The following is a 24031-nucleotide window of genomic DNA, read 5'->3' as shown; positions in this document are numbered from 1 at the left end:
TAAAACCAAATCAATACAAAATTCAAATAAAAGCTAAACTAACTGATTTTTTTTAAAAAAGAAGCTAAACTAACACGGAGAAAAAAATGGTGTAAAGCAGGCAAGAAAGAAAATAGGCTTGATCGCATTCACGGGCCACAATTTTGGGCCTAGTTGAGCGAGCTACTCTTCATGCAAACCCACGATATTTAGTAAGTCGGACTGCATTATAAAAGGCCCATCCATATTGACCTCCAAGACAGAACGGAGAAGTGAGCACTCTGTTCAGAAGGCAAGCCCGCCATGCCGCCGCTCAATTCCTTACCGCGTCCGTAAACGCCGCCGCCGCCGCCGTGGTGGTTCGCTAACTGTGTTGAGGTAACTGTAACCTATCAACTCAAATATGATGTTTCACACTTTCCCCCGTTTTCGAGCCGACTTGCTCCAAGGAAGGCACTTTCCTCGAGCACTTTACGAAGTATACGTTCAAATTTGAAGGTTATTCTCTCTCTTTTTTCCTGTTGTTTGCTAGTTGTTTCAAATAAGAGAAAGAAGCAGAAATAAAGGAAATATGAGGAAAAAAGTCGACGAACGAATCAGAACTTTGATAGAAAATGGAGTCAAGTCCCGCCATCGCTCCATGTTTGTCATAATTGGTGACAAGTCTCTTGACCAGGTACATATATGCTTATGCACACAATTCATTGCTTAGTAATAATTTGATATTGTTGGTGAAGGCGACCTGAAATTTATCATCAATTTTTTTTTTCTTGAAACAGATATTGCATTTGCATCAGATGCTGAGCAAGTCAGTGGTTAAGTCGAGACCGAGTGTTCTGTGGTGCTACAAGGACAAGCTCGAGCTTAGCAGGTTCTCTAATTTCCCTTTTTTTCTTTTTTTTTCTTTTCTTTTCAAGTATTAGCAATATGCAAATTAGAATTATGCATTTCAAATTCAACTTATGTCTTTATGATATAGGATTGAACTTTGGATTTCAATCAGTTATGATTTTACCCAAACATCACTTACATTGTTGATGATGCCAACTTTATATGTATCAGTATCACACAGTTACTCATGTCCATTTTGTGCAGATAAGTGGATATGGAAAGGAGAAAAAAAATCATACCCACATTACTCTTCTTTACTTAAAGCCTCTCCATATATTTCATGATGTCTTCTTTTATTATTTTTTGTTTTGCACAATTCTGAATCTTTGATAGTATATCTTGTTTTACTGAGAAGAGAAATTGGATTCATTACTATATGATATTTGGCACTGTAGCCACAAAAAAAAGCGAGCCAAGCAAACAAAGAAGTTAGTGCAACGGGGGCAGCTGGATCCTGAGAAAGTCGATCCTTTTGTGCTTTTTCTTGAAACTGGAGAAATAACCTTTTGCTTGTACAGAGATTCTGAGAGAATTCTGGGGAACACTTTTGGCATGTGTATATTACAGGTAAAGCATGAATGTTTTGATTACCTAATACTTGCCAGTTTTACAACAATCGTTATGAGCATTGATTCTCCATCCTGGAATATTTACTTCTCAATCTTTATGTTCCTTAAGGATTTTGAAGCTTTGACACCAAACCTTCTAGCAAGGACTATTGAAACTGTTGAAGGTGGTGGATTGATAGTATTGTTGCTGCGCTCTCTTTCCTCACTCACTAGTTTGTTCACTATGGTCATGGTAATATCAACTCACTTCCCAATTAATTCATATGATATGGAGGATAATTTTGAATTCTGATGATACAAATTTTTCTTTGAAGATAAGATAAGATGATTTTTTTCCCCATTTAATCTTGTCTTTTGTGCTCATTGGGCTTTACTGTCTCAGGATGTTCATGAGAGATTTCGTACAGAATCTCATAATCAGGCTGCTGGGCGCTTTAATGAACGTTTCTTGCTTTCAGTTGCTTCGTGCAAAGCTTGTGTTGTCATGGATGATGAACTCAACATTTTACCAATTTCTTCGCATATGAAAACAGTTGCCCCGGTTATAGTTCGAGAGGTGAAATTCTTTATTTCTAGGGTAGTCTTGATTTCTACCTGATGGAGCAGTATTACACCATATTTATGATCTATCGCTTACAATGGAGCTAACCAGCATCTCTCAGATTTCCCAACTTCAAAATACATTTTTTTAGTTTGTAGGAACTACTGTTTGTAAATAATGTATACCCTTGATGTACGTGCCACATTTATGCAAATCCTGCTACGGGGCTTCTGCTGAGTGGATATTTTTTTAATTGTTGGTAAACCAAAATGGCAAGATATGTCTGAAGAAGGCTGAAGGCTTTATAATTTGCTATTTTCTGTTGACTTTGCAAGGATTCCGAGGGGCTTTCAGAAGCTGAAAGAGAATTGAAGAATTTGAAGGAAGAGCTCAATGATGATTTCCCTGTGGGTCCTCTGATTAGAAAATGCTGCACATTGGATCAGGTAAAGGTTGCATGTTTGGTAGAATGAACTAGAACTATTATTTTTTGGTGTTCTGATTGTTATGAACTCTGCTTGTTTGCTTAGGGAAGAGCTGTAATTACGTTCCTTGATGCAATTTTGGACAAGAGCCTTCGAAGAACAGTAGCTTTGCTTGCTGCTCGTGGCCGAGGGAAGTCTGCTGCCCTTGGTCTGGCAATTGCTGGAGCAGTTGCTACTGGGTAATTCAGTACATTGTCTGTATGCTTTAACCTTTTCCCTCTATTTTGTTAGCTTCTCTGCTTGCTAATTTAATTATTTCAATCATAGGTATTCAAACATTTATGTAACTGCACCAAGCCCAGAGAACCTGAAAACATTGTTTGAGTTTATTTGCAAGGGATTTGATTTACTCGATTACAAGGTATATGGTGTGTACCTCTTTTTGTACGAGGCGAGTGAAAACAAATTTTTTTTTGATAAAGCGGTCGTGCAACACAATTTCCTTGTTAGGCTCAACTATTTCCAGGTTATTTTTTACGTACTGAAAATTTACCCATCAGCTTTTCGGATTCATGCCTTAATTTTGTGTCAAAGGTAGTCATTTTATGACGTTCATTAATATAAATAATTTGTGGTAAGTTCAGAAAAATAAGGGAACGATAGAATAAAGAAGGAAGAACAATTCTTCTATGTTTTGTATATTGAGTTTCACCGTTTGATACATTTTAAATAGGTAAAGAAACCATAAAATCATATCCCACTAAATCTATAAAATATACAATTTCATCATGTCCAACTTGCTCACTTGTTCATTAAAGGCTTGCCTTGACAGGCCTTTAGTTAAGACTTTTGCAGCTTGCAATATGCTAGGAACAAACGGAGTTCAAATTTTACCTTCTTCAAGCTTTTCTTTTACGAAATGCTTGTCGATTTCAATGTGCTCGGTTCTGTTATGTAGAACAGGATTGTGAACAATACCAATCACTGTCTTGATATCAGTTATCACAATATATCTTCATTAGAAAGTTCATCCTCATGTTCAGATCCTCCATAACTTTTTTTTAGCCACAACACTTTACACACTCCTAGAGCCGTAGACCTAAAGTCAGCCTCTGCCTTGCTTTTAGTGACAACACTTTGTTTTTTACTTCTCCAAGTTGCCCATGCGAAAGTGTAGTTACCAAAAGTAGATCTCTTATCAGTGGTTGATCCAGTCTAGTTTGCTTTAGTATTAATTTCTATCTCTTTCTTCTCGTTTTTTTCAAAAAGAAGTCCTTTTCCCGGAGTTCTTTTGAGATATCTCAAGATTCAATAAACAACCTTCAAGGTGTTTTGCAAAGGTTAGTGCAGAAATTGCTTAATTGACTAATTAAGATTATTGTGAAGGCGACATCAGGGCGTGTGTGAGATAGGTATATCAATTTTCCAACTAGCATCCACTGAAACGTCATCCTTGATGCCTCTTGGCTTAGCATTGGCCTCTATAGGAGTACTGATGGTCTACAACCAATCCTTCTTTTTTTTTTTGTTTGGAGATCCACGACCTACTTTTTTTGATACACCATGATTCCTTTCTTGGACCTTACCACCTTCATTCCAAGAAAGTATTTCAATTCTTTTAGATCTTTTATCTCAAATTCAGTTGCCAAGCTTTTCTTCAATCTGTTCAGTTCTTCTATGTCATCTCCTATCACAATTATATCATCGACATAAGCAAGTAATATAATTTTTTTTTTTGTGTTAGACATTCTTGTGAAAAGAGTATGATCAGATTGTCCTTGACTGTGCTCTAGCCTTTTAACAAATCTCGTGAATCTCTCGAACCATGCTCTGGGTGTTTGTTTTAGCTTGTATTATGATTTTTTCAACCTGCATACCTTGTATCCAAATTCATCAATAAAGCTCGGTGGAGGTTCCAAATATATTTTCTCTTTTAAATCCCCATTCAAAAAAACATTATGTACGTCCAGTTGATATAATGGCCAATCCATTTTCATTGCAACAAATTGAATAACTCGAATTGTGTTGTGTTTAACCACCGGAGAAAATGTTTCGCTGTAGTCAACCCTATATATGTTGGGGTGAATCCTACCAAGCAAGGTTTGTATCGTTCTAAGGACCTATCGGAGTTGTACTTTGTAGTAAGACCCAATTACAACCCATAATAGACTTGCCACTAGGTAGATCGATTTTCTCTCTCTTCTCCACGTGAATTTCTTCGCTTCACTCAGGTATATTTAAAGTCCGTCCCTTGTACACTGTTATGGATGCTCTGCAAGATAAATGTGGAATAGGAGGATGACAATCATCATAAGATTCAAAATTTGAGATTGGGTATATTGTGCATGGCCGAACACCTTTCCTTTGAGCAATAGAAAGGCAACGTGGTGTATTGTGCACGGTCGAACACCTTTCCTTTGAGCAATAGAAAGGGCAATGCTGTTTGAAGAGATTGTCATGTTATTGTGAGCTTCATGATTGGGTCTTACTCTTAGAGTTGATTCATGGCTAAGTTATAGTGGTACAGTGTCTCCATCTTTCTTGCCACCTTTCCATCTTTCTTTCCACCTTTTCTCATTGTGTCAATGTGGTCAATATTTTGCTCAACACATGTTGGCAAGAGATTTCTTTATTTCCAAATTCAACTTTGAAATCAGAATCGGTTAAGCATTCATTTACACTATTACTACTCCTTGAAGATGAGAGGTGTAGTAAGACCGATCTTTAAAAAATGTGATATGCATAAACACAAAACAATTTGAATTGGGAGCAAATCATTTATATCCCCGTTGGTTTGCAGGATAACCAACAAAGACACACCTAAAAGTTTCCTGGTCAAGTTTCGAATTTATCGGATCATGATTGTTAATGCAAGCAAATCTCCCAAAAATTTTCTGGGTGATTTCACTAATTAGAGGCGTATCAGGGAAACATTTTTTAAAAATGTGCAAAAGGGTTTGGAAGTTCAAAATTCTTGAAGGTAACCTATTAATCATATTAGTTGTAAATACCCTCTCCCCATTGATAGCTTGGAACTTTAGTGTGAAAACGAATACACCGAGCAACTTCGAGGAGATGTTTATTCTTCTTTTAAGCTACCTTATTTTTTTGAGGCATACGTGGACAAGTATTTTGATGCACAATCCCTTGGTTAATTAAAAATTCCCCTAGATAATTTCTTAGGCAAAGTGACCCTTTATCTATCTCTATTTATTTAATCTTGTAGTGGATGTTGGGAAAAATGTTGGATAAGGCTAAAACAATGGATATCAAATGCCTGCCTTTGTACTTCTCTTTGTTCAGGATACCTTTTGGTACAGCGGACTTCATGGAAAAACTATAAGGTATTTTTGTGGGATGGAGGTGACTAGGAGCATCATTGTCACCAGGTGGCTTGGGATCAAGTTTATAGACCTAGAGAACGTGGGGGTTTGGGCATTGGTAGTAACTGCTTGAGGAATAAAGCTTTATTAGGAAAGTGGTGGTGGAGGTTTTTAAGGAAAGTGATTCTGATTATTGTAAGCAAATACGGCTTGCGGGTCAATGGGTGGGATGCAGGTTTAGATAAAAATGTCACGTTCAAGAGTCCTTTGAAATTCATCTCTAGGATATATCCGGTGGCTTTTCTTTATTCAGTGAGGGATGTGGTCATAGAGTGATAGGATCAGCTTCTGTGAGGATCGCTGATGGGGGATGGAGGTGACTAGGAGCATCATTGTCACCAGGTGTCTTGGGATCAAGTTTATAGACCTAGAGAACGTGGGGGTTTGGGCATTGGTAGTAATTGCTTGAGGAATAAAGCTTTATTAGGAAAGTGGTGGTGGAGGTTTTTAAGGAAAGTGATTCTGATTATTGTAAGCAAATATGGCTTGCAGGTCAATGGGTGGGATGCAGGTTTAGATAAAAATGTCACGTTCAAGAGTCCTTTGAAATTCATCTCTAGGATATATCCGGTGGCTTTTCTTTATTCAGTGAGGGATGTGGTCATAGAGTGATACGATCAGCTTCTGTGAGGATCGCTGATGGGGGATTCTTCTTTTCAGGACCTTTTCCCTTCTTTTTATTTGATTTCGGTGGCTCGTAATCAGCCAATTTCCTTCTTCAGCTGTCTTCTAGTTTTTCTTCTTGGGATTTGCATTTTCGTAGTCTCAGGGATGAGGAAATGAACGAGTTGACCATGTTGTTAGTTTTCTTGGAGAGAGTTTCTCTAGTTCAGTGGGTTGCGGATTATGAATTTTGGGTGTTGGATTCTTCTGGTTCCTTTTCAAATAAATCATTTTTGACTCTTTTTTCTCATCATCTTCATGTCATTTTCTTCTTTTTCATGTCATTTGGAATATGCCGATTCTTTCTAAGGTTAAAGTGTTGTTGCGGATTGCTACTCTTGGTAAACTCTCGACTTCGGAGGTGATGAAAGAACCCCTCGTGTTATCTCGGTCCAAGTTGGTGTGTTCTACGCAAGCAAGATTTGAAAACTCGGGATCATTTGCTTTTACATTGTCCTTTTGCCCGTTCGCTTTGGAGTAACGCCTTGGTAAATTTGAATCTGGTCCGTGTTGTGCCAAAATCTATTTGGGATTTATTTGAGTTCAATTTAGGACGAGTTTTGGGAAAGAAAGAGAGGATTTTCTGGAATACTGTAGCTCATTGCATTTGTTGGATACAACAAAAGGATTTTTGAAGATCTAGAAGACACAACTGTAGACTACTAGGATAAGATTAAGTTTAGGGTACCTTGTTGGCTTCAGTCGTTTGTGAACTTTAAATCTTTGTTTGAGTTGGATCTAGGACGAGTTTTGGGAAGGAAATGGAGGATTTTCCTACATACTGTAGCTCATTGTATTTGTTGGTCTGTTTGGTTGGAGAAAAACAAGAAGATTTTTGAAGTTCTAGAAGATATAGACTATTGCGATAAGATTATACCTAGGCGGCTTCAGTCGTCTGCGAACTTTAAATCTTTTCCGGTGTCAGACGTTTGTAGGGATTGGAGCATTATTTTGAGGAGTTAGTTTTTTATAGAATGTTGACCTCTGGTCCACTTTTGCAATTCTCTCTCTTCTATCATCAATACTACTCGAGTTTCCTATAAAAATAATTTTTTCCTTTCCATTGTTTGTCCGAAAGTTTTTTATCCTAATCCGAAGTTTTTTCTGATAAAAAACGATAGTATTTTATAAGTTGTGAGATTATAATTACAAAAAACGAACCAGGGTCCACGCTTATAATATAGAAAAGTATCAACTGACTAACAGGGTGTTAATTTGTTTGATAATTTTTTTTCCAAACAACTTATAAGCTGTCAAAATAAGTTGTTTGACAATTAATAAGCCTTTTTTAAAATGAGTAAGAGTGACCTTATTTTTTTTAAAAAACAATCCCTTACATTTTTTAAAAAATATCTTATTTTAACATTTTATTTCTACGAAATATCCTTGTATATTTTTATAAATCCCCATCACGCCCTCCACAGATTAAATATTATTTTAAAAAAATTCCCAAATAATATCAAAAGTTCTAAATTAAAATATAAAATAGTTTTATTTTTTAATATGTTATTACAAAACTATTTTTGTATATTTATATTACCTCGTAGCATCATACATTTTTGGTAATTTTGACAATAAAAAGATCTTATATTACCGAACATGTGTTGTCTTTTAAGTTTTTTAAAATAAGTTTATCAAAACAGTTTAACAACTTATTCTTAAAATAAGTTCGGATAGTGTTTATAAACTCTTAAAACAGGTTATAAAATCCTGGAGTTTATAAACGTTTTTTAATAAGATTAGTCAAACACTTCTAAATCAACCCAAAACTAATCTCCATTCCCTATACAATTCTAATATCGCAAAAGACTGAAAATCGGTAATCTTAGATGCCCAAGTAGGGATAGTTCTTCCAAAAGACTTCTTCATCTTCAAAAATCCTTATGTTTCTTCCAGCCACACTGAACAACAAACACAATGCACTATGAAGTATCCTACTTTGCCCTTGCCATCGATCACAAAAGGCGCACAGATTTGCACCCACTGGAGGTAGTTTTTTCCATTGAATTATGGATTGTAGTTTGAAGTGATGTATTAGGGAGCGCAAGACCAGAGGTTTGTTTTGATCCGCTGCCCGAAGAGGTTGCACTTCCGATGCTGCTGGACCCGCTGGAAGCGGAGGTTATGCCAGCATCAGCACCGACCCCAGCTGCCTTGAAATTCAAGACCGATCCTTGGTCTCTGATACCATGCAGAAAAATAAGGGAACAACAGAATAAAGAAGGAAGAACTATTCCTCTATTTTTTTGTATATTGAGGTTCACCGATTGATACAATTTAAATAGATATAAAACCATATCCCACTAAATCTGTAAAATATATTCTATTTCTATCACACCAAACCTATTCTAATCAAATAAACTCTTAATGTTAAAAGATCTTTTGCCAAAATTATTGACCACAAGGGCTTTTTGTTTTATAGAATTTTCAACTTAATTTAGAGATTTTGCGCGAGTAGTAGTGTTTTTCAGTATTGAGCGTTGTAAAAATATTTTACTCTTATTATAGTAAGTTGCAGGCCAATATTTTTAGCTGAAACATAATGTTCTCCACTTGTAGGAGCACTTAGATTATGACATGGTGAAAAGCGCAAATCCTAATTTTAAGAAAGCCACTGTGCGAATCAATATCTACAAACAACACAGACAGACAATACAGGTTAGTGGATTTTGTAGTGGTTTTCTGCTTTTCTTCTTTACGGACAACGATATTGAGTATTAACCATACTGCGAGGACTTGTCTCACAAACTTTATTTTACCCCAGTTATTTTGCTATGCATATTTTTTTCTGGGCGGTGTAATGTGATTCTTAGGACTTCATTTCTATTCTATGTGACTAGGAAAACATGTGGTCGTTCATGGTCAGTAATACCTCTCATTTCATTTCTTTGGCATTTAGTTTTTTCGTGGTGAAGATGGAAGTGGTAGAATGTTAAGGGCCTCTTAGCTGAAAAGAAGTGTGTGTGAAGTTTTTTGTGCCTTTGGGCATTATGGAAGGGGAAAATGAGAGGAGTGGTATAGCATTTTTTTTTTATCATTGACCAACTCTTCATTTATTGAGAAATGCTTGGTGTAAGAGCGAGATCTCTGATTAAAGTGCTTCATGTGGAGGGAATAAGAAAAAAAATTTTGTTCTTTTGTTGCCTACTCAAAAAGAACATGAAGGATGCTTTAAAGTGGATTAAATAATTGGTTAGACATTCTTTGAGGCTATTCTTTATAGCAAATAATTGAAATGATAGGTCAAGAATGCCATTATCTACTTTCGAGTGAAGAAAATTGGAAAAATAAGTTGAATCCCATTGTTTGTGCAGTATATTCAACCACATGAACATGAGAAGCTCTCCCAAGTTGAATTGTTGGTGGTTGATGAAGCAGCAGCTATCCCATTACCAGTTGTGAAGTCCTTGCTTGGTCCATATCTCGTATTCCTTTCATCTACTGTCAATGGGTAAAAGATGCTCTTTTTCGGATTCTGTTAATACTCTATAAAACGAGTACCCTCAGTGGTTGAAATTGTAGATTTCTTGAAGGAATAATTATTTCCTAACTAAATGCCGCGACTTGTTGATGTTTTCTTCCAATTTCCTTCTTATTAAGCTATGAAGGTACAGGACGGTCATTATCTCTAAAACTTCTGCAGCAACTGGAGGAACGAAGTCAGATATCAAATAAGAACACAGAGTTCGTTGTCTCAGGTGTTTTAAGTTCATCTTTCTTGACATAAAAGAGATACTTGCATTTGGAGTTTTACTAGTCAAAGTTATTTATTTTATGTCATATGATGTTCTTTCTTTTTAATACTGAGTAGTGATGGTAATCATGCATGTACGTACACATTTATATGAGTTGTAGTTTCAAAGAAGTATGAAGCAATGATATAATATGAACCAATTTTGCCGCCTGACATATTTTGATCCATTGACCTAAGTTGCTTGCTTTGTAAACATAACTAAACCCCTATAGTTTACATTTTGGCCAACTCTTACATGCATCAATGCGATTGGATTACCTCACCTTTAACCCAACTTTACTCAAGATACAAATGCATAATGGTAAGTTGTCTGTAAAAGAAAAGTAGTCCTCGGGCATATGCCCATGCCCTTTGTGTGATTGAGAAATATTTGGAACCGAAGTCCCACATTTATCAAATTCCTTTCTCTCATAAACATAGCACTTTGTTTATTTCAAATTTTTCTTTGTCAATTGCCATCTGAACAAAAGTAATTACATTCCTTTAGGGTGTAAACCCCCTCAATTCTACTCGACATTGGAGGTATAGTAAGAAAAACTGCACGGCTGCATCTTGCATGTGATATATGCTCATAGATACGTGCAAATGAAAATGTTTTGCATTATAAAGGTTGAATTCCCAGCTTTAAGTCAAATATGGTGCTAGCATGTGAAAGAACATTCCATACTTTAATCCCAGAACCTAGTGCTTAAGTCCCATACTAACGTCAAATCAGTCTCTGCACATGAAAGAACTTATGTCACTTCTAGATAAATAAGGTCAATGTAGAGGCTTATATGTGAATGGGTACTTATAGTGTCATAGGGCACATGTGAGTGGGTGTGATATAGAAATATGGGATATATAGTAAAGCTGAGCATGAGGATTCATGACCTGTTGTCAGTTTTCTCCGAGTATGAAATAATAATGTAAATATCAATACACAAGGCAATGCCTCAATGATGTTTTTCAGCTTGAGGAATGTGAGATAGTTGTGTCTGAGCACTAAAGTCTGCATCTGAGATTTGACTTTTGGTCTTTGTATAAATATATGTGTGTGTGTGTGTTTGTGTGTAGGATTTTGGTGTCAGTTTAGTCTTTGAAGTAAATTACTCTCCTGCTTTGGTTATTTTTAATCCAAATAACTCTGTAAGGCAGATTGTGACACTATTCTCTGCTTTTTTAACAAATGTTGCCTTATTGACTTCCGGAAAAATACAATCAAAACAGCTTCACAACCCTTCTCAGCTTTATTGTTTTTCTTCACTGGATAGATTCTAGAATGCTGTAACAATTTTAGTTTTATGCATCCATTCCAACATTTTATCCATTCTATGTGGAGAAGCCTCGGCGATGTATTTATTTCATGAATTTTTGTTGTAAAGCTTTGCTTGGTGAATTTGCTAAAATAACAGTAACTTCATCATTAGGTCGGCTTTTCAAAAAGATTGAATTGAGCGAATCTATCAGATATGCTTCCAGTGATCCAATTGAATCCTGGCTTCATGGTTTACTATGTCTTGATGCTACAAAATCCATCCCTAATATTAACAGGTTGCAATTTTATTTTAGATATTTTATTGAGAGGAGTATCTAAACATTAGATCTCTACTGAGGTCTCTTCTTTCTTCATCAGGCTACCCCGGACTGGCGAATGCGATCTGTACTATGTCAATCGGGATACATTGTTCTCCTATCATAGGGACAGTGAATTATTTTTGCAGGTAATTATATTAAAACATGATGATGCTAATGAGTTCCTTTATTATGTATTTATCGATCTGGTGGTTAAGTTCGTTTTATGACAATTTTTGCAGCGAATGATGGCTCTGTATGTTGCTTCACACTACAAGAATTCTCCCAATGATTTGCAATTGATGGCTGATGCTCCCGCCCACCACTTGTTTGTGCTACTTGGTAAATTTTTTTGTATTATCTACTTGCTTCCAGCTGTATATTTACTGATCGTATTTGCAGGTCCTGTTGATGAGTCCCAAAACCATCTTCCTGATATTCTGTGTGTAATCCAGGTCTGAACTTCTTCATATTCTACCACCTTAAAAAATGTGTTTCATGCCCTTTAAGTACTAGTCGCTCTTATTTATAATGAAGTTTGTTTTATTAAGAAATGTTCTAGATCAAGCCTGATATGATCAATTTTTTTGTGAACATTATAGCATTAGTTGTCCTCTATTGCTATTTATTTGCATGTTTCAGATGATTCCCTCATCTTCGGTGACTATATGGTTTGCTGTTCATTCGTCTTTAATTTGTTGACTTCTTCTGTGCTTCTTCAAGCTTTTGTGATGATGTAGGATTGTAGCAGGACAGGTTTGGAACCTGGCTTTTATTTGATCCCAATCTTTGGCCTGATTGTTTCAATTTGATTATCAAAATGCAATCTTTTCTTGATTCTGAAAATTCCATTGGTTGCACTCTATCCACTAGCCATCTTCTTTTATATATAGCATCACTATTCAGTGAGTAATAATAATCCTAAGATTTCGTTTTTCATTTTTGAAATCTGATAGAACTCTAAGAGCTCACAACACACAATATAATGAAGGAAAAGAGATGAATCTCAGTATTGAAAGAAGGAAAGGTTATAGTATTCAATAAACTTGCAGAATACTAAAAGAAACACAATAGAAGAACTCTCCAACTACTTCACTTAAGAAGGGAAAATTCCCACTTGCCCTAGCGGTACTAGATTCACGTAACAAAACATATCCTGCCTCACTACATCTCTCTTCTCCTCTTTTATTCCCCTTGCACACGCATAACAAACTACTTGCCTCTTCCCACATGTTCTGTGGGCCTGCTTTGATATACTTTGTAAACTCTTCTTGCTGGGCATGTATTTTTGGTCCTCCCACATCAGTGCTTGGGGCCTATAAGTGCTTGTCCCGTAACAGTACTCCCTCCCTCATTATCAGCCTTGTCCTCAAGGATGAAGTTTGGAAATTGCTGTAGGATATCTGTCGCCTCTTCCCACGTTGCCTCCTCTTAGGTTTGTTATTCCACTGGATCAGTACCTGATGGATCAATCCATCACCTTTATGTAGCATCCTTCAGCCAAGACCCTGCTGGGAGTACGAGTCTCAGCAAGCCCGTTCTCCACTTCCCTCGGCAGGTCTGGTTCAACTATGTAGTCACCTTTAGCATGCTTTAATTGGGACACATGGAAAACATGGTGCACCTTGGTCCTCTCCGGCAATATAAGCTTATACGCCCCTGCCCCAATTATTTACAACACCTGAAAAGGCCCACAAACTTTGCTTCCAGTTTCTGATTTACCGTCGTCGCCACTGACACTTGTCTATGTGGTCGTAATTTAACAAACACCCAATACCCTGCACCATAGGACACAATATTGCCTGTGCGCATTAGCATATTTTGCCATTCTTTGTTGGGCTCTCCTAAGATTGAACTTTAGTTGTCTCGAAGTTCATCCCTCTCTTCCAAGTCCCTTGCTACCGCCTCAACATTAGTTTCTCCATGAAGAAAATGGACTAAGGCCAGGGGTGGCCGGCCATACATAATCTCATATGGAGTTAGACGTGTAGCTGAAAAAAAAGTGTTATACCCACTCGACCCCAAACTCAGTTGTTCGGCTGCAAAACATCTCAAGTACGTCTCAACACAACGATTCAACACTTCGGATTGACCATTGGTCTCCGGGTGATATGTCGAACTCATTTTTAATTTTGTTCCTTGTAAACGGAAGTATTCAGACCAAAAGTGACTTATACAGGAGGGTTGCCTATCACTTACAATCAATTTCGGCAACCCATGAAGTCTCACCACGGCTTTAGCAAACACTTTCGTAACTACTTGAGCAGAATATGGATTCTTGATCAAAAGGAAATGTGCATATTTGGATAATCTATCATGACTTACAAAATCGCATTAAATACCCCCTTGACTTGGGAAAGCCTGTAAAGAAATCCATTGCAACATCTTCCCAAATCATTTCCGGAATCGGAAGTGGTTGTAAAACCAGGCAGGTGTTGTGGCTTGGCAAACATCACAAACTGCCACAAATTTATAACATCACACTTCATCCCTCTCCATTAAACGCTAGCTGCGAGGCACTTCAAAGAAAGATATGCTCCTGGATGCCTTGCCCCCAATAGACGTGTTGTGATACTCTGTTAATAATCTTTCAACTCACTCCGAAGCTGCGGGGAGCACCAAACGCCCTTATACGGCAATTGACCATGCACCAAAGAATAATGAGTTGGTTCATTAGGTTCGTCTTTTAATTTTTGTATTATCTGTTGCAATTCAGCATCTTGTTCGACTGTCTCCCTCACATCTTCTACTCCCCCAGTAAAGAATACTGGCTGCCATCAAGTCTCCCTCACACGTTACTCTTGACAAAACATCAGCTGCTCTATTGGTTAGTTCTGGCTTATAAATAATATCAAAATCATAGCCCAACAACTTGGCTAACCAATTTTGCTGGTCCGGTGTCGGTTAAAAAGAAGAAAAATGACGGAGAACATAGAATTGTAATTTTATTCCCAAGATTACTTCATGGTACAACATGTGTATGTATAGATGATTACAATTCATAATGCGTTGACACCAGTAGAAATCTGTTGTAACAAAATCTGACAGACCAACATCGATTAGGAATATTTTTATACACATAATGGGTTTGTAGTCTTGGGCCTGAAGGAGACAGCCTGATCTTAAATAAAGTTATCATTTCACTTGCCCCCTCAAGCACAGCAGGGGATGCAGATCCACTCGAAGCTTGGAACGCATGCGAAGAAAAGCAGAAGCAAACCAAGGCTTTGTTAGAACGTCAACAGTCTGATCATAAGAAGGTACATATGTAACAGAGAGAAACTTGGATTAAATTTTCTCACGAACAAAATGGAGATCCAACTCAAGATGCTTAGTGCGAGCATGAAGCACTGAATTATGTATTGGGCAAGAGTTAAGGAGAAACTACTGATATCAAGGATAATTTTGTGGAAGATTCAAAAATAAAGAATTGATTAGAAGGATTTTATTTAGTTTCCTTATTTAATATTGCATGCATTCTAGCCATGAATAGGGGGATTACGTCAGATTTCTTGTGAGGGAAATTAATTGTCTTCCTTATATTTAAATGACTATTGTTGCAAGGAATAAAGACATCCATAATTCTAAATCAAATAGTAAATGTGGGATCGCGAGGTTCTCTCAAAATGAGCCTCGAAACCCTATCCAAAAATACATTGATCATCCCATAAAATGATCCAAACTGGGGACCATAACAGATTAGCACTTAGTGCTATTGTACTCACATTGTAAAATAGGTACACCAGACAGTGGGATGTGAAACTCAGACATAAGAGATGTTAGCCATAATAACTCAGATGTAGCATTAACAAGGCTGCAATATTCTGCTACTGTGTTGGAACGAGAGACAACGGTATGCTTCTTCGCGCTCCATGCAATTGGGGAATCCCCAAGAAACCAACAAAACTCAGACATGGATCTTCGATCATTGGAATCGCTACCCCAATCGGCGTCACAGCACCCATTGAATTTCAAAGTAGGAGATGTATCCCTACTCAGTTACAAGTGGAAGACATCCTAACTAAAGCTCTCCATCGACCGATTTTTGAAGATTTGAGATCCAAGATAGGCATGGTCGACATATACCGCCTAGCCTGCCTTTAGACCCTCTTGGACTGCTTCGCCCGAACTTCGACAGCCTACAACACCGCCTAAGACATAGGCGGGGCTGCTGACATTTAGAACACTGGCTATTGTTCTTTCAGCCAAAGTCTTGCTGAAAAATGCCAATGGCCTGCCATCCTGCATCAATACAGCCTCTAATCCTCAATCGGAAGCGTCACATTCAATGACAAATTCTTTGTTGAAATTTGGTACACCTAGCACATGAGCTGTAGTGATTAACTCCAATTTTTCGAAGGACTCTTTTGCCGGTTCCCCCCACTTGAACCCATCTTTCTTCAATAAATGTGTAAGAGGTCTCGCAATCTTGATCCCTTGTAAACCTGTGATAATACCCTATCAACCCCAAAAATCCTCTCACCCCTTTCACCGACTTAGGCTTCGGCCACTGTTTCGAACAAAGCACTTTGTTCGGGTCAACCTCTACGCCTTTGTTTGAAACTATATGTCACAAATACTCGACCCTCACTGTCCAAATTTACATTTTTTTTCCGTTTGCAACACATTTGTGCTTTGCAACACTTCAAAGACTCGCCGCACTTTGTTTCTACTGCACACTAGAATATCATCAAAGGAGACTAGAACAAATTGATTCAGAAAAGGTTTTTCGTTCACGGCAGCCTGAAATCTAGCCCGTGCATTCGAAGCGCAAAAGACATAACAAGGAACTCATAGTGCACAGACTGAGTCCGGAAGGCCGTTTTGGGAACGTCTTCCTTCCTCACATGAATATGATGATACCCGGGCCTCAAATCTATTTTAGAAAACATGCTAGCCACATACAACTCATCCAATATTTCATCAATAACCCGAATATGGTATTTGTCCAAAATTGTTATCTCATTCAAAGCCCGATAGTGCATTAAAAATGCCAATTCTCATCCTTCTTTTTCGGGTAAATTTGCTTTAAATTCTAAAATCCAAACATAACTTTACCTTCAATCCCTTCAGAAAAAATATATCTTTTGTACCAAATATCATATATAAGTACTCTATATTCATTGTTTTGTACCGTATTTTTTGTGAATTAGAGAGTGCGAACACATTTTTTCTGATAGTGACTGAATTCAAATTTAAGTTTGGGTTTGAGGATTTAAAGCAATTTTTCCATTCTTTTTAACCAATATAACTGAGCTTGTATAGGGACTCGTGGTGAATTGAATTATTCCAACATTTATCATTCACCAACCAACTTCTCAATTTCGTTCTTTGGATGTGTGTATCTCGCTCACCTTGTTCGATCAAATTTAACCGATTAACATCGGACAATGGCGTTGAGGAAGGGAATGTTTTATGCATTTAGTGCCCTTCCCTCCACCCGATCCCATTTGTTGAGGTTTGGCCGGATTGGCGTTGATGGATTGGGCATAATTTTTAGAAATAGGCCTTCCTCCATATAACCTAAAATTTGCAGGCCCGCTGCTACATCCTTCTAGAAACCCTTTCTTCCTCTGCCCAGCCACACATCCACGTAATTCCATCTCCACCACTTGAGCTAACTCCATTGCCCTTATCACAATCATCAGTCCATGGGTATATACACTATACCGTAGGTCGGTCCACAGCCCACTTTAGAAATAGGCGATAAATGATCTTCGGAGAGTTCCGGCTCCTGGGCGATCAAAGATTCAAAACTTTCTATGTATTCCTGAACCGACAATGATTTTTTCTTCAAGGAAGCAGCTGCTCATAAGATTCCTAGCCATCCTCCCTAAGAAACGACGGAACAATTCTCGGGTAAGTTGCTCCCAAGAGATATGGGAGTCTGGAGTTACTTGTTTTAATCCAGCAGAACAAATTTAGAGCACGTCCTTCCGCGAAATATTGCTATGCTTTTACGATCCAGCCCATGGGATCAGTACCATTAATGGAGGGAAGTCTACTCTCTTGAAGGCATGCCACATTTCACCAAATCCATAATTACGATCAGAGCCTTTCTTGTATCCTCCCCGCTCGGCCTCAAAATCCCACCCAGTGCGACTCTTGGGAATTTGATACTGATCAGTGATCATCATAGATGACCTTCGGAACCCATCACCCTCATCTTTTTTGTTAGGGCTCTTTGCCGCATCAGTCAATACTTGAAGTGAAAGCAGTCAAGGCACTAATCTGTCCATATAATGATTGTATTTGGGTAACCTGATCTTTTTCTTCCTGAGCAAGTATCATCTTCTCTGACGTTTCAAACTTAGCATCAGTGCGTGTGGAAGCCATGGAAGTCCCTTGGCTGGCTTGGCAGTTCAGACCAATTGATAGAACTCTAAGAGCTCTACCTCAACAACACACAATATAATGAACAAAAAGAGATGAATCTCAGTATTGAAACTTAGGGAAACGATATTGTTCAATAAACTTGCAGAATAATAAAAGAAACACTCCCGTAACAAAATCATACCTTAGATGATTAAAGATACTGGGTAATGACCTACTTTTTATACAACATTAATGGTCTTGATTATGCTGGTGGTAAAGTATTTCCTTGTATATAAAATCTGTAGGTCTGCCTTGAGGGACACATATCTCGTAAATCTGCGGTTAAAAGCATAAGTGAGGGTCGTCAGCCCTTTGGAGACCAAATTCCCTGGAAATTTTGTGAGCAGTTTCGGAACACAGATTTTCCCAGTCTTTCAGGTGCTCGTATTGTGCGCATTGCCACACATCCAAGTGCAATGAGGGTAATACAAGCGTAATCTGATACTGATGAAGTAATTTCGTACCCTCTTCATCAATAACATATTTCAATCATTGCAGCATGGATATGGCTCTGCAGCTGTTGAACTTTTAGTTAGGTATGTTCATATTCTTTCCAAGCTATTATTCTACTCATTAGGTCTTTATAAATACCATTTCTTTGTACTGGATGCTATCTTTTTAAGCTGTGCAAAATGAATCTGCATGCATGTTCTTAAAAGTATTCACTTACTGCTACTCATTCTTTAATAATAATGATTCTTGAGCCCCTAAGAAAGAATATTTTAATCCATCATGCTGGTGTTCTTTCATTTTCTATTTGGTTGATTGCTTTGTTGGTTTCTTTGATGAAGATCGAAGTTTTGGGTTGTCTGTGTAGGTGGGGGCTATGTTTGCTTTTCATGTACTGTGATTTAGGAGAATATGCGGTTTGTGACAGATAGAACGTCTAAATTTTAAAATGTTCTATCGACGACTCTATGTTTTGTGAAGTCTAACTAAATTTGTTTGTATTTTAGTTAATCTCTTGCAATCATAGACTGGCCACAACAAAATTTCCTGAAACCGATGTTATGACGGCATATAATTGTGTCATGGCTCTGGTCTTGTAGTCAATATATCTGCATAGGAACCTCCAAACTGTTGATGCAGCTACTTTAAACTTACCTGCATAGGGACTACTGATATCCGACCCTTCTGTGAAAATGCTAATCGTCACAAAACCCCTTATGAAAAATCAATAGGCTAATTTGTCTTTGAACTTAAAATTTTGGCTTACAACACCCTGGTGTCCAATTTGTGAGTGCAAACATTGTACATTCAAGTAATTATTATATTTTTGTGTGTTGTCACATTATTTGCCTTAATTGTCCTTCCTCTACCTTCTTTCTATTCTTAATAGCCGTGACTTCATCCTTCGATTTCACCCACGTTTGCGTTCAAAACTTGAACTGACCACATATTTTGGAATCCTTGTGACTTGAACTTTCCATTAACACCAAAATTTCAAAGAGATTTGAAGTCTAGCCCGAACCCACTCTGAACCGGTCAGAACTCAATCAACCGCTTTCCGGCGATGTTACCGCTGATCAACCACTGGGAATGTGCGTCTCACCTCCCTGTTTGAAACCCCTAAAACAATTGCTCCGATTTCCTTAAAAAATCACGTATATGAAGCTCGAAACCTGAACCCCAATCGAGGACCCTAACTGCGATTTTTTTTCGCCAGGTTTCGCCTTCAATTTGTATCTAAAACTTGAAATTGACCACAATGGAATCCTTGTACCTAAGATTTCCATTGATACCAAAAGTGCAAAGAAACCTAGTCTAGCTTGAACCCAATCCGAACCGATTGCCCCTTTTCACATGCTCAACTTTGAGCTTCGATCTCGGTCATTTTAGCTTTGATTTGGGTACTCCGACCACCGATCTAGAAAACCCTGTTGTCTTAGGGTCAATTGACAACGAGAAGCAGTTGGCAATCGCCTGAAAAAGACCCGAACCAGTCGGAATTAGCCTTGGACAGCGTGAACACTAAATCCCCAAAATTGATATGGAAAGACCCTAAGAATGATATGGTTTTAAGTGTATAAAGGTCATTTGATAATTAAGTATATTTTTATTTGAGCATGGGTGTTGTGAGCCAAAATTTTAAAAGTTTAAGAACATATTAGCCCATTGATTTTTCGTAAGGTTTTTTTTGGCAGTTAAAATTTTCATGGGCGGATGCCATTATCCCGCAATAATTGAGATACAATGTCCATACATGATTTGCTGATTACGTGAGTGTGGAAATGAGGCGCCTTTATGGTGATGTTGGCTAGCTTGGTAATTTACAATGACTCGCGTCCTCAATGCTTTTTTAGGGTTATTGTTAGTAGCTTTGAACATGCCGAACTACCTATATGTTTTAAAGAAAACATATAAGGATATTGGTTTTTGTTGATTTTAATTTTTCTTCTTGCCTTATATTTATAAATTAGCGTAAGGTGAATCATATCTTCATCTCCTTGGTTAAATAATTGTCTTTAGAAGGTATGTTTATCACTCTTCAACGCCTCTCGCAAGCATTTAAGAATGAGCAGCCAATTGTCTGTAATGATCCAATCACCTGGATATTGGATGCAAAGATTATATATGTACTGCTTGTAGGTATTTTGAGGGCCAGTTGACTCCAATATCTGAGTTAGAAGTTGACGAACTCGCAGAGATTTCCCCACGCAGAGTCATTGATGCTGCAGAGAAGGTCTCTTTCACAGTTCTCATTCGTTGCCTTGTCCTTTTTTTTTTAGCCTTGTCCTTTTTTTTTTAAAAATGTACTTATTTTACCTTCAATTCTTTTTGTTTCTTTTCTGGTGAGGATCTTGTACATCTTATCATTTGCGTCTTTGCGGGATTGTGATTGTTTTGCTGTTTGCTATGATAGTTGGCCTCTTGTTTTTTCAACTTGACACCAAAGACTAGGATAAATTACAGTCTCCACACACTCATTTCTGAGATGAAATTGTTTTAGTTGAGACAACAAATTTCTAACGAGGGAAGGAGGAAGCTTGAGAATTGTAACTTTAACTGCTGCTGCAGAAACTGTTAAATTATATCAATGTCTTCTGTGTAATATGAAGTGGTGGTCATGTTGACTGCAGGCCTCGTTGTTGGAAGAAAACATAAACCCAAGAACTGACCTTCCTCCGCTGCTTATACCTCTCCGTGAACGACGACCAGAAAAGCTCCATTATCTTGGTGTCTCTTTTGGGCTTACTCTGGACCTTTTTCGCTTTTGGAAGAACCATAAGTTTGATCCGTTCTACATTAGCCCAGTTCCGGTAAGACGATGAATTCTCTATAATGGACAAACTCTCGATTTTTGTTTTATTATTATTATTACTTTCTGAATGTTCTAAGAGACTAGCATATTCTCTGAGACACTTCATTCAACAGAGTAATGTGACTGGTGAACACTCTTGCATGGTTCTGAGACCATTAAATAATGATGACATTGAAACCAGTGGATCTGATACTTTGGGCTTTTTCAGTCCATTTTCTGAAGGTTTACTCTGTTGCTTCTTTAAGACGAACCCTTCTATTTCAAATTAGGGGTTGATTGGTTTGGACCGAAGTAATGATAATTTTTTAACTGTTCTCAGAATTCAGGAAGGACTTCACTAAATTGTTGGCTCGTACATTTTGTCGAATGGATTACAAGCTTGCCATGTGGTATGGTTCTGGTTTTCTTCTTAATCATAATTTAGTATTCTTCTTATAAAAAAGAATTTAGTATTCTAACATTGCTGGTTTTTTTGCCAGTGTCTTGGACCCGATAAAGTTCTCTGAGGTGGATTTGTCCTCTTCCAGTGGATTTGTAAATTCAATTAGTGCAATCCTATCACCCCTTGCTATGGAGCGATTGGAAGCATACACTAATAACCTTGTAGACTATCGCATGGTAGGATCTTATTTAAATGATTGAAGGAGCATAGTATTTGTCGTGGAAATTTTATTAATGCGATTGTATTTTTCCAATGGGCTTCTCTTTTGAACTTTTAGAACCTTTCTCAAATATCTTATGAATAGTTAATAATAATATATACGGTATAGTGTGTTTTGACTTTCTTATTGGATTCTATAAATTGTCATGATCACTTTAAGAAGAAAGTGCACAAATATGCTTTTGCTTTTATGAAATTGTAATTATTGCATCGAGTTAATGTCGTTGACCGGCAATCATCAAAATCAGTTGTTTTTCTTAGTTTTTTCCACGATGGAATCTTTTTGTACCTTTTATATTTTCAGAGTTGATCACAATTTTCAGTAACCACTTTATTCTCTGGCTGAATATTTGAATATAAAACTGATTACAAGCTGTTAATATTTCTATGGTTTCCCTTCACTTGAGAGTCTGCGTCCCTTTGTTTTGATCCCACACGCCCTAATATGCAAGATTTTCAGTATTAACCATTAAAATCCACTAGTGTGTTTTAGTGGTTTTTTAAAAAAAGAACCACTTAAACACAATAGTGGGCATCAGGGTCACTCACGAAAATCCTGCACACTTGGGTGCGTAGGATCAAAACTGTTGTGTCCCTATATGATGTCGTTGCCTTTTGAGTTGCAAGCGTGATTTGCCTATTCTCATGCATATTGCAGACTGAAGCATTTGTAGATGATCTTGCCCGTGCATACTTCTGGGGGAAGATACCAACCACTTTGTCGAAAGACCAGGCTTCTGTTTTGCTCTGCATGGGGTTGCAGGGAAAAGATATTTCCTGCATTGAGGTATACTTGTCATTTCTCAATTTTTTTTTAAAAATTACAAGTGGGGTGTGGGTGGTAAGTCTCAAACTTGAGACGTCTCAAAATTTGAGACACAACATGCCACTTCAGCAAAGGCTAGTGGCTTTCTCAATTTGTTTTTTGGTGGCTTGAATATGTGTCCAATGATCTTTTTCTGAACTCAGCAAAATCTCACACTAGGAAGCAGAATTACAGCCAATCCATGAAATTTTAGAACTGTTCACATTTAGCTTTAAAATGGTACTATTTTCCCCTAGTATTGCCATGATTTCATTAGTGCCAAAAGATATGTTGATGTAGGCAGAACATCGGGTTCCAAAGCATGACGTCGACATGAAGCTGTGGTTCAGCAACATTTTGACTCCAAATTTCTTAAACTTGGAGAGATGGTGATCTGATTACCATTTCTGTTTCTCATTTTGGTCTATAGGCAGAGATGGAGGTAAAGAGGCAGCAAATAATGTCGTTGTACATGCAAGTAATGAAGAGTTTTTACAAATTCTTGCATGATTTGGCATCAAACGAGACTCATTCTAGTGTTCCTCACTTGAGAGATGTAAGTTTACAGTTTACTACTAAACTACTGTTTGCAAGAAAGAACTTTTGTCATGGCTGATGTGTGTTTGGTTTTCAGCTTGCCATGGAACCTCATCCAGTTTCCTTGGAAGAAGAACTCAATGCAGCAGCGAAACAAGTTGAGGTTTGTGGACCACCTTGTTGCTATTCTTCAATTTGGGTTTTTTTCTCCCCACATTTATGTTGTGGTCTTGCCTCATACTGTGTCCAGGATGAGATGAAAGCGAAGGCGGATGGTATGCTAAACCCTGACCATCTACAACGGTACGCGATTGTAGATAAAGAAGTTGATTTCGAGCATGCCTTGCAAAATGGCGGTGGAAAGGCTTTGTCTGGTGGTCATTTTAGTGTAAAATCAAGTAAAAGTAAGATTGAGAAGCTGAATGAGAGGAAGAGAAATAAGCAAGAAAAAGGTTTCAAGACTAACAAGAAGAGAAAATCAAATTGACATAACATTCACATTTTATTGCGTGATTATTTTATGTTAATTTTGATGATGTTACTAAAAACTCTGGCATGGCAATACTGCCCTGATGTTACTTCAAAGGTATAATTTTATATAAACAGATCCACATTAGCGTGCGTTTCATTCC

At 37.6% G+C, this 24031-nt stretch overlaps 1 protein-coding gene across 1 annotated transcript; it reads left to right on the top strand.

The window, feature by feature from the left end:
* Positions 1-234: 234 nt before the first annotated feature.
* LOC140887127 (RNA cytidine acetyltransferase 1-like) lies at positions 235-24031 on the top strand. Its single transcript, XM_073294183.1, has 27 exons — positions 235-357; positions 512-655; positions 759-850; positions 1266-1437; positions 1549-1671; positions 1822-1995; positions 2316-2426; positions 2511-2644; positions 2733-2826; positions 9011-9109; positions 9766-9902; positions 10052-10149; positions 11615-11738; positions 11821-11908; positions 12002-12101; positions 12162-12214; positions 18380-18556; positions 18633-18670; positions 20724-20817; positions 21215-21394; positions 21510-21618; positions 21716-21785; positions 21876-22014; positions 22716-22844; positions 23293-23418; positions 23497-23562; positions 23650-24031. Exons 2-27 carry the CDS (start codon positions 551-553, stop codon positions 23884-23886), a joined length of 3069 nt encoding a protein of 1022 aa, XP_073150284.1. The 5' UTR covers positions 235-357; positions 512-550; the 3' UTR covers positions 23887-24031.

The sequence above is a fragment of the Henckelia pumila genome, chromosome 3 (assembly GCF_033568475.1).
Source record: "Henckelia pumila isolate YLH828 chromosome 3, ASM3356847v2, whole genome shotgun sequence".
In the NCBI taxonomy this organism is placed as follows: Eukaryota; Viridiplantae; Streptophyta; class Magnoliopsida; order Lamiales; family Gesneriaceae; genus Henckelia; species Henckelia pumila.
This window is presented reverse-complemented; position numbering and strand designations above follow the sequence as displayed.